The sequence below is a fragment of the Oncorhynchus kisutch genome, linkage group LG1 (genome assembly GCF_002021735.2).
Source record: "Oncorhynchus kisutch isolate 150728-3 linkage group LG1, Okis_V2, whole genome shotgun sequence".
Lineage (NCBI taxonomy): Eukaryota > Metazoa > Chordata > Actinopteri > Salmoniformes > Salmonidae > Oncorhynchus > Oncorhynchus kisutch.
In genome coordinates, this window is record NC_034174.2 from 12947538 (window position 1) to 12963615 (window position 16078).

The 16078-nt window shown below is 38.5% G+C and overlaps 1 protein-coding gene across 7 annotated transcripts in view; it reads left to right on the forward strand.

Annotated features, from left to right (window-relative positions):
* Positions 1-4326: 4326 nt before the first annotated feature.
* The window catches only part of LOC109899269 (immunoglobulin-like and fibronectin type III domain-containing protein 1), a 41055-nt gene continuing 29303 nt past the window's right edge, over positions 4327-16078 (forward strand). The window contains exons 1-15 of one of the 7 annotated variants that reach the window (XM_031831263.1): positions 4327-4435; positions 7283-7377; positions 8772-8801; positions 10627-10653; positions 11460-11582; positions 11747-11886; positions 12104-12203; positions 12319-12345; positions 12451-12499; positions 12717-12906; positions 13017-13130; positions 13230-13392; positions 13525-13797; positions 13900-14060; positions 14100-14442. In XM_031831263.1, coding sequence (XP_031687123.1) covers positions 7338-7377; positions 8772-8801; positions 10627-10653; positions 11460-11582; positions 11747-11886; positions 12104-12203; positions 12319-12345; positions 12451-12499; positions 12717-12906; positions 13017-13130; positions 13230-13392; positions 13525-13797; positions 13900-14060; positions 14100-14442 — 1780 coding nt within the window. In that variant the 5' untranslated portion in view covers positions 4327-4435; positions 7283-7337. Of the gene's footprint in view, positions 4436-7282; positions 7378-8771; positions 8802-10626; positions 10654-11459; positions 11583-11746; positions 11887-12103; positions 12204-12318; positions 12346-12450; positions 12500-12716; positions 12907-13016; positions 13131-13229; positions 13393-13524; positions 13798-13899; positions 14443-16078 lie in introns of all 7 variants that reach the window. The other 6 variants (XM_020494342.1, XM_031831073.1, XM_020494360.1 and 3 more) reach the window with 6 other exon arrangements.

Genomic DNA, 16078 nt, shown 5'->3' on the forward strand with positions numbered 1-16078 from the left:
TTCTTGTCTGATTACTTTTCCTTCATAAGTAACATCTCTTTGGTCTAATGGACGTAGGATCTTAATTTGATCACCCTGTTGCAGGAAATGTAAAACGTGTATTGTATTGGTTTAGAAAGGCTTCTGAAGTTGGTAAATTCCACTTTGAAATTTCAGACTTGACTTTCCCTTAAATGTATCAACCCCTACAAAAACGTATATTCATTATAATCCACATAATAATTCACATTTCCTGTTGTAGAAAACTGGCTCAAATTAGGATCCTACATCTGTAGTTATTTAATTGATAGGCCTGTACAGTATGTTATTCCTGACTCAATAAACCTAATTACCAGCACAGAGGCGCCAGATCCCGACATTTGAGATATTGATGTCATTAACTGTGACCAGCAGCACAGCATTGTTTTCATATTGCATTATGAATAGCGCTTGACTCAGCATGGTTCCAGTCATCCCAGGATTCCAATAACATCAAGCATCCTAGACCTCGTCATCTAGGAACGACCCAGCAGCTCAACATTCAACCGTTACGTGTCAAGTATACATTTTCATTGCATTTCCAAAAATATCCACTTAAGCCCCTCAATAAATCGTCTCTGAAAGGACCATAATTGTGCAGATATAGAATTAGTTGTAATGACAATGAAATGTTTGCTGGGAAGCCATTGAGTTTGTCATATCATGACTCACTCATAACCCATATCATGAATCACACATGGCTACAGTTACAGGTCACAACATATTTGTCATAACAAATTGGCCATTGTTTCGCACTAAAGTTATATGATCAGATTCCATCAACTTCAGGACTTGCCCACTATGTTTTTGAGACTTCAATTTAATCTGTGTTTACGTTCAATGCAAGAGTTGTGTTTGCAATCACAAATTGTGCTTTGATGCTATGCACTTTGATGAATCCACCTCACCAGGTATGTGTACCTTCCATATAATCAGTAGGGTCTAATGTCCAATGGCATTATTGAAAATGTTGTCAAGTTGGCAGTGTTGTCAAGAACAATAAAAAAATGTATTCCACCCCATTTCCCTCTCCCAATATATTCTATTTGTATAGACAACCCCCTGAAGTTCAACCTCGTTTTTCAAATTATATTTAATGATGTAGCTACAGTATATGAATCACATCTGGTGACCTTGACTTCCCGGATCCACCTGCAACTAGTTCTCCACCTCATAAGATCAACTCAATACATCCTACAGTAATAACATATTCATTTTCTACTATGGTTTAATGAGGGATTGAGTAGGAAGGGTGATACTATTTGTATAATGATGTATGATCAAACAGCTGTTTTTGTTTCGTCCCTAGGCAAGGTGCTATGGTGGTAGACCGTTGCTGTGTTCACTGTGTCATGACGTTGGCCTGGGGGGTAGGTTTACGACAGTCATAAATACCTCTTCCCCCCCTTTTCCTCTCTCTACCCTACTGAGATTACATTTGCAAAAGGAATGAACTATATTCTGGTAATCCGAACAATTGAACATATACTTAATGAATATGATGTCAGTTCGGTTGTCATCCGAGACATTCTCATCAATGATAAGATGACATAAACTCTACAGTGGAAAGTCTACACATCAGAGTTATCGGATTCACATGGAATTCTTGTTCAATTTAAATGTTTGAATATGAAATTATTTGTGATGGGATGAAATGTGATTTTAGCTTCTAAAATGTGAGATGTGGGTTTTCATAAGATGTCAAAATGGTTCAGATAATAACTACAGAACGAAGCCAACATCAGCGTGAGTTTTGGTTGCGAATGGTATGAACTTTGAACTCTTATTCACTACAGAAGTGATATTTCCTTGCCGTTGAGTTAGCAACCGCAGCTGCAAACGTAGGTTAGGAAGGAACAGACAGAGTATCCCGTCTATCACACAACAACGTTACTACAACTTTTCCAATTGACCACCAGAGACATTCTTCAAAGGACAGATGACTCGGTTTGGCAACACGGTCTTCCATCTACCACCAACCTACTGAAGCGCAGCTCAGAGTAAATATTTATTGCATTTTCCTTTTCCAAATGGGCGGTAATTTAGAATGCATAAGATACTGTATTTACGATAGCACAGCTTCTCCCTGTGTCCCTCAGTCTTCCCACACACAAACCCAGCCCTTTTCCTTTGTGTAACAAGCTATCATATCTGCTCCGCCCGCTAGGGACGTTTTCCTTTATGACGCAATTTGTAATCAAGGTATGATTAATTGTGTGTATGTGTAATTCTGTGTGATTAGTTAGGTATTTAGTAAATAAATAATTAAACCCAATTTTGTATTGCTGATTCAATTTGTTAGCCAGGGTTCGTGCAGATTAAAGAATTTACAACTTTCAGATGAGACTGAATTGAGGTGACGATTGATATTGACTGCTATTGATGTAAAATATTACTAGGTCTTTAAGAGTTTATTCGGTAGATAACAGCTTTATAAATATTATTTTGTGGTGCCCGACTCTCTAGCTAATTACATGTACATGATTAGCTCAGTCAGGTAATAGTAATTTTATTTTATAGAATAGCATGTCATATCACTTAATCCGGCATAGCTAAAGACACGACAACTGCCACGTCACAGGTGTTTTATATTGTCTATGGGTGTGTGGTGGTTGACTGTCGCCCTGTTGACTATCACTGGTTGACAGTCTCCTGTCATGCCTCTTTTCTCTGCTGTTAGGTCACAGCATGTCCTTTCATGAGGCCAGTCTGGCCATTGACGCTATTCAAGCTGTCTGAGCATGTCAAGCCTGGTGAAACCTGTCAATTTGAAACCAATCCCCTCAGAGCCACGAACACATGCCACCTTGCCAAGACACGGTTGTCTTTTTATTAGGTCAAGATCAGGATCAGTATGAGACATTGAACTTGATCTAAACCCACTCACTGGATATTGACATTGGTATTTTTGTTGTTGCTAAGTGGGATAACCATATGCTACTTCATATTTAGACTAACTAGAATCACATGCTTTTTCCCTTTCAAATAAAAAGTCTCACATTCACATTTACAAGCCAATAAACTACATAGTTGAGCGATCGTGTTTCTTGAGACCTTGTGAAACAGAAAGTCCAAAGCCTTTAGGTAAATTATTAGCCCGTCACCTATAGCAGATCATTACATAGCCATTGTGGAGCCATAAATCCTCAGTGGTGGAAAAAGTACAACATTTTCATACTTGACTAATAGTAAAGATAACTTAATAGAAAATGACTGAAGTAGAGGTGAAAGTCACAATAAAATACTACTTGAGTAAGAGTCTAAAAGTATTTGCTTTTAAATATACTTAAGTATCAAAAGTAAATGTAATTGCTAAAATATACTTAAATACCAAAAGTAAAAGTACACATTATTTCAAATTCCTTATTTAGAGCAAACCAGACGGCACCGCTTTCTTGTTATTATTTAATTATGGATAGCCAGTGGCAGACTCCAACATTCAGACATCATTTACAAACTAATATGTTTAGTGAGTCTGCCAGATCAGAGACAGTAGGGATGAGCATGGATGTTATCTTGATAAGTGAGTGAAGCATTCAAAATGTAACAAGTGCTTTTGGGTGTCAGGGAAACTATATGGAGTAAAAAGTGCATTATTTTCTTTAGGAATGTAGTGAAGTAAATGTTTTAAAAAATATAATAAGTGAAGAACAGATACCCCCAAAAACTACCTAAGTTTTTGCCTTTATTTAACTAGGCAAGTCAGTTAAGAACAAATGTTCAATGACAGCCTTGGAAGAGTGGGTTGACTGCCTTGTTCAGGGGCAGAACAACATATTTTTACCTGGTCAGCTCAGGGATTCAATCTAGCAACCTTTCGGTTGCTAGTCCAACACTCTAACCACTAGGCTACCTGCTGCTATTACAAAACAGTACTTTAAAGTATTTTTAGTTAAGTACTTTACAGACTTAGCAGTGAGGCGATGTGTATTACCTGTCATGAACTGACATGGAATGTCCAGATGGAATTTGGCATGCTGTTATTGCTCTGTTGGAATGTCTAAGCTATTACAATGATGTCCACATCCTGTATACCTGGTATATGTCGAGTACCATTGTACAGCTTTCAACTTGATCCCACAGTGATTGGGGGATATTTGAAGATGTTCACCCACTTGCAGCATTCTCCAAGTTCTTCTCACATTGCCAATTTGATCCATGATCAAATTCAAGGAGCAGTAGTGGTTACAACTGCAGGGGTTACAACCCCCCACCCGATCCCATCTCGTCAATATAATTATATTTACTAAATGACTAGCCATGTGACTCCAGATGGGTCTACTGTAAGTACATGGAGCGTATCTAAGGGTTCCATTTTATCACCTAACAAAAGGGGGGAGGCTGTGCCGAAATATCGGAGACAGCCAAGACAGAGCTAAAGGAGAGGAGCAGTGCTTAGAGGACTTACCACTGGGAGGTAAGTAATTTCTAGACTGCCGCTCGGACTATTTGATCAGGGATGAACCTGGGAGGGCTTCCCACACACTCACCAGGGAAGAGTTTGTGCCATTCACTTAATCCCGTGGCTTGATATTTATTCAGTGGCTTAACTCTTAACACTAGAGTTCAACTGAGAGTTTTACATGAAATACTAAACTTAGATCTGGTGCATTTGAAATGGAATAAATGTAAATACCCACTGGGCACAAACTAGTTGAATCAACGTTGTTTCCATGTAATTTCAACCAAATTAAGTATATGTGATGACGTTGAACCAACGTGGAAAACTGATTGGATTTGAAAAAAAGTCATCAACATCAGGGAATTTCATATTTTTTTCACCCAACTTTGAACTTAAATCCAACAACATTCTTTGTTGACTCAACCAAATGTAAATCAAAACTAGACGTTGAAGTGACAACGTACCCAGTGTGTATGGTCTCATATTGTGCCACCCTCTAGATCACAGCTCTCCAAACCTGTTCCTAAAGGGCTACCATCCCTATTCCTAATCTAGCACACCTGATTCTAATAATAACTGGTTGACAAACGGAATCAGGTTAGATACTACTGAGGCTGGAGGAAAAACCTCTCCAGGAACAGTGTTGGAGAGCCCAGCTCTAGATGTTCTACGGGTGTTGTTGACAGATATGATTGAATGAGAATCTTAGCTAACTGGTGTAGCCTCAGGTTTCAGCAATACTGTTCTGGCATGGTCTGCACCATTTGAATATCAATTCATTTAAAATGTAGAATTTAATAATTGAATAATTGGGTGTGAGTGAAGACTATCTTGCTAGACAAAACTTTTAAACTTTCAAGACGAATGTTTATTAAGATTGGTTTGTAAATCTCTGAAAGTGTGAAGAATGTTTTATTTTAGCTTTATTTTACTAGGCAAGTCAGTTAAGAACAAATTATTATTTATAATGATGGCCTACACAGGGCAAACCCTAACCCAGACGACGCTGTGCAAATTGTGCGCCACCCTATGGGACTCCCAATCAGGGCCGGTTGTGATACAGCCTGGAAATAAACCAGGGTCTGTAGTGACGTCTCTAGCACTGAGATGCAGTGCCTTAGACCGCTGCGCCAATCGGGAGCCCCAAACAATTTTACAACCAATAGAAAACAATGACTTTTTTTCGGGAATATCAGTATTTCTGATTTTAGATGACTTTTTTGTTTAACTTTAAGATTAAATCATTCCCTGGGCTGAAAAGATTTCTAACAGGTCTAATATAATAACATTGGAAAAAATTGTAACCACAGTTGACATGATTGTATATTGCATGGATAGGATGTACCAATAATACCGCAACTAGAGAATCTGTGGATTTTTATATCCTTGGAGATTTAAAAATTATGTCCTAGCAGTATGTATGTCTATATAGGTATGTGTATGTATATATGTGTATATGTATGCATGTGTGTATGGATATATATATATATTTACCCCAAAAATATGGGGGATTGGAAATTATGCAGACAATTATATTGAAAGCAACATTCTTTCCTCAATATTAAGCTGATCCACCCCTTAATTTATTTTTATTTTTTATTATGTCTTAGGATGATTTGGAGTTGCTAGGTGCTGTTAGTACTCATCATTTTGAAAAAATCCAGTTCTACGGAACAACAATGGGAATACAATACATGGAAATAAGTCAATGAAGAGCACTACACTCTTAGAAATAAAGGTGCTATCTAGAACCAAAAAAGGTTATTTGGGTGTCCCCATAGGAGAACTCTTTGAATAACCCTTTCTGGTTGCTGGTTGAACCCTTTTGAGTGCCATGTAGAACTCTTTCCACAGAAGGTTCTACCTGGAATCAAAAATGGTGCTCCTATGGGGATAGCCGAAGAACCCTTTTGGAACCCTTTTTTCTGAGAGTGTATAATGGAAAGCATTACCAAATGTTTTTATTGTCTTCAATGAAACATTATTTCTTCATTATTCAAGATTCTATTGCTATGATTGACATTATTACATTCTGATAGACAGTGTGCCTATCGTTTAATGTGGTATGTGACCTATGAGCTTGCTACCCAAGGGACACAAATGGATTGAGTAGGATCCCTTGAAATAGAGAATCCCATAAATGTGTTTACCATTGGTTTAGCATTACTCCTGACGCAATACATATCAACATATCAAATCAATCTTAATATAACTTTATTGGTCATAGTGATCATTTTTGAAGGTCAAATATAATGGGGAACTGGGAGAGCAAAACCACACATTTCCCTAGGCCTTCAGTCCATTCTTCAGATAATGTGTATCCTATTTTGTAAGACTGCTGGACAAGGACTTCGCAACCTTAAAATGAAAGACGTAGTAATAGACTTTATTTTATCAATTCCCAAAATATTTGAGCCCCAAATATTGCCTCATTACCAAATTTGGTATTAGGGTGATTAAACTATTGGCACAGCCATTAGTCTCTCGCGGTAGTTACACTGAGTCATTCAGTCGTCCGTCGTCATGTGAAGTTTCATATTCCCCATTTATAGTGCCAGCATCTCTTGGATGACTGTCAAGGCTGTCTCGAGGCATGGTGATACCTCATGACAACCAGGACATGACACGATAAGAGGGATTCAGGTCTGAATGTATATGTGAAACTCAATGACCTCGGAGCAAATAGCATTGAGGGACTGTCTAATGTCTTCCTAATATCCTGAGTATGTTCCTGCACTAATCAAGTCTCTAATTAATTTATAAATCAGTTTACAAAACATACCACAGTAGTAAGGTGTTATGAAAAATGTATGAATCATTTTCTGAATTACAAAAGTATATCTTTATACAATGTTCTTTCAGACATAAGCAGCTTTCTAACTCTCTGAATTGGCCTTCAACAAGTCCAGATATCAGTATGAAGATACCAGGGGCAACTGCGCCCCCACCAGGGCAGGGTAAGTATCATACATAACACTTGACCTTCTCTAACCTTTCGGCCAAAACATTGGTTACATTTGGTTGATCCAAATCACCCAATATCAAATATGACTTTTAGTTTAAAGGAGTACAGCAACATGGAAATGAAGGTCCTACTGCAGATAGAAATAACTAGAAACACATTTCTACATAAGACCATCCTCTATCCATCTTCAAGTTCCCCCGGACTTTGTTCAATCTTTCAAGCTAATATGAGTGGGTTATTGCAGGCTAAGCGCTTTATATGATTGGTTAATGAAAGTGCCACAACCACTGGGAAAGGAATTTAATGAGAATAAAATTATAAATAAATATATTGTACACTCTGGCCAAGTATATGAAACCGCTCGTTCCTCTGAAGCATCTTGGTCACATCCATCTCTGCATCTGTCAATCTCAAATCTGTTGGACATTATTTGAAGAACAAAACACATCCTTATATATTTCTGAACCATCTGGTTCCTTGCAAACAAAACTTGTGGACATGTTGGAAGACATCAAACCGAGCACTTTTTCATCTTGTCCAATGGTCCCAAGAACTTCGCTTCAAACAAGCAATATAAAGGTGCAGGAAAAAACATTATAATTTGGAGAAGCACTGTCATCCTTACTTCATTACATTTCATTTTAGTAGATGCTCTCATCCAGAGCAACTTAGTAAGTGCATACATTTTTGTGCTGGCCACCGTGGGAATTGATCCCACAACAATATTGCCATGCTCTACCAACTGAGCCACACAGGACAAAGTACTTGAAGGTAAAGATGGTAAGACTATCTCCTAACAATGCAACCCTGATTAGGATGACACAAGAGATCGAATGAAATCTAAATTAAATCAATCATCTCCGTCTCTCCCCTCTGGCAATCCATTTTTTATCTATTGGGACCACTGACTCCAGGCAGAAACATTTTATATGGTAGCACTGAAAGTTACCTCAAGATGCAACGTGGTTTGCAGGAACAGTCATTAGTATTGTGCTGTAAAATAAAACATTTTTCTAGGCTTGAACTGGGAAATTGTTTAGGAGATTTTCAGTAATTAATAACTTTTACCCAACCAGCACCCTCTAACACATGTCCTGTATCTGTCTCTTAGCATTTAAAAAAAATGCCTGCTTCAATTAATGCTACAATTAAATTACAATTAGAATTAATTCAAGTAGTGCTACCTATCCCTATTTTTACATTGTTTGTTATATGTTGTAGCTCTTCTTGTATGTTATACACATTGCGTATCCCACTGTGATTTATTTTAGCATATGTCTGTCAGGTGGCCTTCTCTGTCATTGTTAAGCCAAAGCTTGTGCCAGTTTGTCAGTATCTTAGTTCTATTGTATGTCTCCATTCATGTGCGTCATGTGCTTTAACTAGCAGAAGATGACTGGGCGCCCCAGGGTCAAGGTAGGAAGATTCACTTTTGGAAACGCACTGCAACCTAAAGATCCATGCCATGTTTACAGTGATCATATTTTAAAGAATCACTTTGATAAAAAAAAATCACTTCAGGATGGGGCAGAAAAAAATCAAGTGTGCTGAAGGAAGTCGGTGCTCCCATTATTGATGATACCCCATCCTCCTGTAAAGATGAATGTGATTTTATGATTATCAATGTAATTGATAATGTAATTGATAATCCTGATTGTTACCGTAAACCCTGTCCTGGGTGGGCTGAACTTTCTGATGTTGCTGTTTTTCAATTGATGATGACACTAATCAGTAAGGCCATTCAAACTTGATTACCGGTTTAGCTGATTTCATGTTCATATTAAGTTGTGTGGGAGCAAATAAAATAAAAAATAAAAAGTGCACCACCTTGTAAAATTCAACATCAGGCAACTTTGTCAAAGATTCTAGCTTCTTGTTGTCACGGCTAAGGTTTTTAATGGCAGTCACAGTGATTCGGGTGTGAGTCCTAGTATGGGATACCCCCAGTCAACATTGGTGTCAAAGTGGGATAACATCATTGAAAGCCTGTGCCGGCCGGGTCTGAGGCAAACGTAGCTTTTCATAATCTGATAGGAAGTTGTGTATCTCTTTACTAGAAGCTTGAGAATGTAATTTTTGCTATAATCTTGCAATTTTTCAGTACAACATCTCAACTTTATATTTTATTTTTAAGAAATGTGAAACGGGACAGCCATTAAACTGATAATTGAATTTGTATGGCCTAAGACTAAGTGACAAGAAAATATTCATTTCCAGGGCCAAGGTTAATTTGAAAGATTTGAAAAAAAGTATATGATTTGAATTACTAATGATACAAATATTTACTCCACTCGTTTGAACAAAATATTCTTCCAATATTATTCACTGGGGTTAAGTATTCAATTTGTTCCCATGTGAAGCAAATAAGCAATACATTTCATTCGAATTACATAAATGTTTCTATTTTCTTTTTGCTGTGGAAATGAAATGTTGACCTCTTGTGGACGGTTGACTAAAATGCACCTTGAAAAGCAGCCAACCAATGTAATACAGCGCCATGTATACAATTGAAGTGTAAGAGTGTAGACTTAAAACTGGTGTGAAAGTATACTGACGACACCAAAAATGATAATTGCAATGTCATCTAGAAGCATTCATTGATGGAACAGATGATAAATTATAAATGGACACTAAAAATAATCTTAAAGAAATGAATCAAGTATTATGAAATTTGATTTCAACCATCTTTCCTCTCTGGCAAATCCATATTTTATCTATTGGGACCAACATTGACTCGAAATAAAACATATGGTAGCAATGTGCTGGGCAGGCAGAGTCATTTGTATTGCTGTAAAATAACATATTTTTAGAGGCTTGAACTGGGAAATTGTTTTGCAGATTTTAGTACTATAAAACGGGTGTATTGAAGACTTTTTACCCAACGAGCACCCTCTACCACATGTCCTGTGTCTGTCTTTTAGCAAATGTCTTTTAGAAATGCCTGCTTCTACAATGTCCCTATTTTTACCTTGTTTGTCATAATTTGTAGCTCTTCTTGTATTTTGTATGCACTGTGTAGCCCACTGAGACATATTTTAGCATATGTCTGCCTTTTCTGTCAGTGTTAACAAACTGGGCACACACTGGTCGAACCAACGTTGTTTCCACGTTATTTCAATAGAATGGAATAGACGTGGAATAGACATCTGTGCCCAGTGAGAAGACTAAGCAGTGCCAGTTTGTCAGCATTTTGTTCTGTTGTCTGCCTCCATTCATGTGCGGCATATGCTTTTACTAGCAGAAGATGACTGGGCGCCCCAGGGTCAAGGTAGGAAGGTTGACGTTGGGAAACTGCTGAAATGCACTTCAACTCAATGCATGCCATGTTTACAGTGATCATATTTCAAAAGAATCACTCTGGTTAAAAAATCACTTCAAGATGGTGGAGAACAAAACTGGTGCACACATAATTAATGCTCCATACACGATCCCCCAATCCGCCAAAGACTTATGTTATTTGAAGATTATCCTGATTGTTACTGAAAACCCTGTCCTGGAGGGCTGAACTTTGTTGTGGTTTTTCAAACGATTAAACAAATTAACGTTAAAGACATCCGAATGTTAATTAGTAAGTGACGATACAATGTTCGTTTCCAGGACCAAGTTTCAAGTAAAATATTTAAAATAAAGGATATTATTTGAATGAGCTACTAATGATCTAAAGATTTACTGACGTTTTTTTAAACAAAATATTTTTCCAATATTATTCACTGGGGTTATGTATTATATTTGTTTCCATGTAAAGCAATACATTTATTTAGAATAACTTCAATCTTTCCATTTCACGTTTATTTTTGCTTCGGAAATCAAATATTGACCACTTGTGGAGGAATGACTAAAATGCACCTTCAAACGCAGCCAACCAAAGTAATACAGCCCCATGTATAATATTGATGTGTAAGAGTGTACTTTATTTAAAACTGGTGTGAAAAAATACTGACCTACACAAAACATTCATGATGTTTTGTAATATTTCTCTAATTCAGGAAATGTTTCTTATATGTTGGTTGCTGTTTTGTCTGGTTTCTTCACAACAACTTCGAGCTGAGAGTATTTGTTTTCGGACTTCAACAGTGGCTATTAAAAGAAGATCCAGAGTCCCTGGAGTTATGATAACACAGTTTGTGGAGGAAGTACCAGAGGGCATGTCCACCCCCGACTTCACCCGCAAGCCCATCGCTTTGACGATCCAAGAGGGTAGGGTCTCTTGTTACTGTATAAACTGATGTGCACAAACTTGATTTCTGGGCTGTAAGAAGACTTTGTTTCTAGCAGAGTACATTAACATTTGGTGACTTTCAGGTATAGAATTAAGTAGAGCATTAATGTTCATAGTGCAATACACATATCTATGCTTTCAGGTAAATTAGCTTTTTTCAAAAGTATGGTAAGCGGAGTGCCTAAACCAAACATCACCTGGGCCAGGAACAAAGGCCCGCTGGAGGATCCAGTGAAGTATATCAGTAGATATGATGAGACTATGGAAGAATATTTTCTTGAGGTAAGTAGGAGCAGCAAGCTAAAGGCACGCACAACAATTTCAACCCTTTAAATTGTCATTATCTAATAATTATTATAAGTGATTGTACAAGGATGCCAATGCATTAGAAAGCCTTGCTATTCAATTTCTCTCTAAAAGCACTAGACCTACAGTATGTCTGGTGTGGTATCGACCGAGTGTAGGGTTAAATCTCACTACAATGTTGTCATTTCATCAGATACCCAATGTAAGAGCAGAACAAGCTGACACCTACAAATGTTTTGCCGCCAATGAATATGGAAGAGCAGTTTGCACTGCCACCTTGAATGTTATTGAGGGTGAGAAATGAATTGATTTATGTCATTAGAATGATTAATTGAAATGGCACTGTGTTCACTTGCTAAAACACATTCTCTATTCGCAATACAAAAATATATTGTTTTCTATTTTCAGTTGGATTCAAGAAGAAAGCGACAACAGGTGTGAAAATGATTGTATATCCTAATATTACACAATTCCTTAGCGTATGAAGATTCGAGATCACCTATTTATCCGGCTAGTTATTTTAACTCTTAATCTTTCTAGGTCCAAAAAGAGCGGCACCAGAGGATTTCAGAAAAATGCTTAAGAGGAAGTAAATTACTGTTCCAAGTACACATATCCAAAACAATTACTTCATGTCCCGTTTTGGGAGTATACATGTACATTTTTGGAAACCATTAATTCATTTCCAGAACATTTTTTGGACTATACTTCAGACAGACATATCAAGGATAGTGTTGTGACAAATAGATAAGGATGGCCAACCACTAGTTTCTCCAGAGTTTTAACTCTTCCTATTCCCATTTAAGGGTTGTACGAACTAAACCACAACTAAAGAAGAAGGAGGGAGAGATTGATCCAAAGTTCTGGGAGGTGTTGCTGAGCTCACCTAAGAAGGACTACGAGAAGGTCTGTATGGAGTATGGAGTCAGTGACTTCCGCTGGATGCTGAAGCAGCTGAACTTAAAGAAGAAAGAGAGAGAGGAGGAACAGGCAAAGGTATCAGCGATGATGCAACAAGGCAATCAATTTACAGATTACTATACCTTGTGGGTAATAATTTACCCTCCTGCTTTAGACTATCCTGATCCTCTCTTTCAATTTCATAGGTTGTTGAAAAACTTGAAAATCTTAAACATATTGAGGTGAAAAGAGATGGCTCAGCAGAGTTTGAACTGGACATGGAACTGAAGAATCCCAACAGTCAGGTATTCCTATTCAAGGTACGTCCTCCCTTCCACCATGGAAGCCAGTGATAAGCTAAATGATTCACAAAATATGTTATGAAGTGCATAATGTGTTTTGACTTTTCTGCCCAAAAGGATGGGGTAATGGTTCCCTATTCTGACGACGGCAGCGGGAAGCACAACCTAAACAAAATTGGCAAAAAGTATATCTTTAGCATCAATGACCTGATGCCAGACGACGCTGGGTTGTACCAGGTGGACGTTGAGGATGCCAATTGTTTCTCAACTGACTTTAAGAGTAAGAGTGTCTTCTCTTACCTTTCTGTATGACCAACTTAGCAACTGTAACACAGTATATCATTTGATTATTCTTTAGGAATGTTTGAGAGAAATGTTTCCCACCAATATCGTACTGTCTTTCCCTCTACAGTTATACCAGTGGAGTTTGTGGTCAAGATTCAGGAGGTGAAGGCTAAGGAGAGAGAGGATGCCATGTTTGAGTGTGTCTTGTCCCACCCCTTCCAAAAGATTGTGTGGACTGGAAAGAAGATCCCTCTCGAACAAGGGGACAAGTTTGACATCACTGTGTCAGAAGACCACCTCATTCACAGCTTAAAAGTGAAAGATTGTGCCCAACTCGACAAAGGAGTCTACACTGCCATGGCTGGCATTACCTCCTGCAACGCTTGGCTTATTGTGGAAGGTGGGACAACTGTGATACAATATTTTATAAGCAAAAACTAACATAAACATGAAGCCTTATACTTGAACTTAAACCCCTCTTTCCATGTCCCTGTTCACTCAGCCGATAATGACCCAAACATGCGTGGGGGAAAAGCGTCCCGTAAAACCACCACGGCTGGTGGTGGAGGAGAGAACCTGGCTAAGATAGCCGCAGAGCAGTCAGCTAAGCTGCAGAAGGAAAAGGATGACCTGGATGCAGCCAGACGGGCCCAATCAGAGAAGGATGCTGCGGATGCAGCCAGACGGGCCCAAGCAGAGAAGGATGCTGCGGATGCAGCCAGACGGGCCCAAGCAGAGATGGACCCTGAGGATGCAGCCAGACGGGCCCAATCAGAGAAGGATGCTGCGGATGCAGCCAGACGGGCCCAAGCAGAGAAGGATGCTGAGGATGCAGCCAGACGGGCCCAATCAGAGAAGGATGCTGCGGATGCAGCCAGACGGGCCCAAGCAGAGATGGATGCTGCGGATGCAGCCAGACGGGCCCAAGCAGAGAAGGATGCTGCGGATGCAGCCAGACGGGCCCAAGCAGAGAAGGATGCTGCGAATGCAGCAGGAGCCGGAGCAGGTGCCGGAGAGGGGGATGGAGAAGGACATGGAGGTAAAGGTAAATGGTTCAACAACTTTTTCTATCCCAGTACATTAGGAAACTCAATGTTGCCTACATTTAAGGACATTGTGTAGGCAGCAGTGTTTTGTTGCTCTTGTTGTGTTGCTGCTAATGTAAATGTTGTAAGCTGACTGTCTTGATGACACTTGTAAAACTTTGTAGTTGCTGCCAAAGATAAATAAGGAGATTAGATGAATGATATGTGCATTGGTTATGATAATCAACTTGGAGAAAGAGTCAAGGCCTGGAGTGGGGTGAAATACCAGACTGACCGATTCTCTGGACGTGACGTGATAAGAGAAGACAGAGGTTGACTATTGCATGTTAGATAAGGCCAGTAATCAAAGTCATTTAGAATAAAATGGCTGTGATATTATGTATGATATATAATCACAGATTGTAGATGAATCATCAAGAAAAAAATATTAACCACTGACTACAAACTAGAGCTAAATTTGATGTACATTTGGTATGAATATGTAACATTAAATTAAAAACTTTAATTTTTATCTCAAATTATTAGTGGGAAAATTGATGTCCAATGGTCTTTGCTGGGTTTATCATCAGCAACTTTCCGTTGCTTTTTTGATAATTTGCTAACCTTTTTACACTTGTACATACAAATGTATGTAACTACATCCGAATGTAGAAGACTAAACTGTTTCCAGAAACTTTTGATCAAGTTTAACCCTAAAAGGTGCTGGTTTCCTTCATTTCAGTCTGATGGCAGCTGTGGTTTAAATGATAAGCTGACACAATACTGCCTGAGGGAATCTCAGCAAAAAAGTAGGGAGCTTGTTGTATGTTAAACTCTGACTTTAATGTATTGTCATTTCTATATGGTAGCTTAATTTGTACTTGAAAAATCAGCTGACCTTAGATTCATTATTTTTATCAAAGCTTTGTTGTGGGACTGTTTATTGAAGATTGACTTCAGCCTTTGATTTATAAGCAAAGCCTTTTTTTTGCTGTGTAAACTTCAATAGTAGGCTTTGTCAGCAACAGACCAGGACTTCCAGTACTTCCTAGATAGCACTACAGAGTGACATATACCAGTTAGCTGATAAGTACTGGTGGGTTGTCACACTCATCATATCAAGGGCCACGTTCAGTTGCCAAACTTTGTTAAACCTTGCAGATTGCCCTGACCTAAATATTCTTTGTTTTCTTTATATATTTTGGTTAGGTCAGGGTGTGACATGGGTGATGTATGTGTTTTTGTACTGTCTAGGGTTTTTTGTAGGTTTATGGGGTTGTTTACCATCTAGGTGTGTATGTATGTCTGTGGTTGCCTAGATTGGTTCTCAATTAGAGGCAGCTGTTCATCATTGTCTCTGATTGGGAACCATATTTAGGCAGCCATCCTCTTTGGGTATTTTGTGGGTTATTTTCTATGTCTGCACTGTTTATATATAGAGTCTCGTTTGTTGTTTTGTAAGATTGTTTTAGTGTTCTTTATTCATTAAATATAGAACATGTATTCACATCACGCTGCGCTTTGGTCTCCTCACTGCAACGATCGTAACAGAATAACCCACCATAAAAGAACCAAGCAGCGTGATTAAAGGCAGCAGCAGCGATCGCAGGACTCATGGACTTTGGAGGAAATTCTGGACGGCGGAGGACCCTGGGC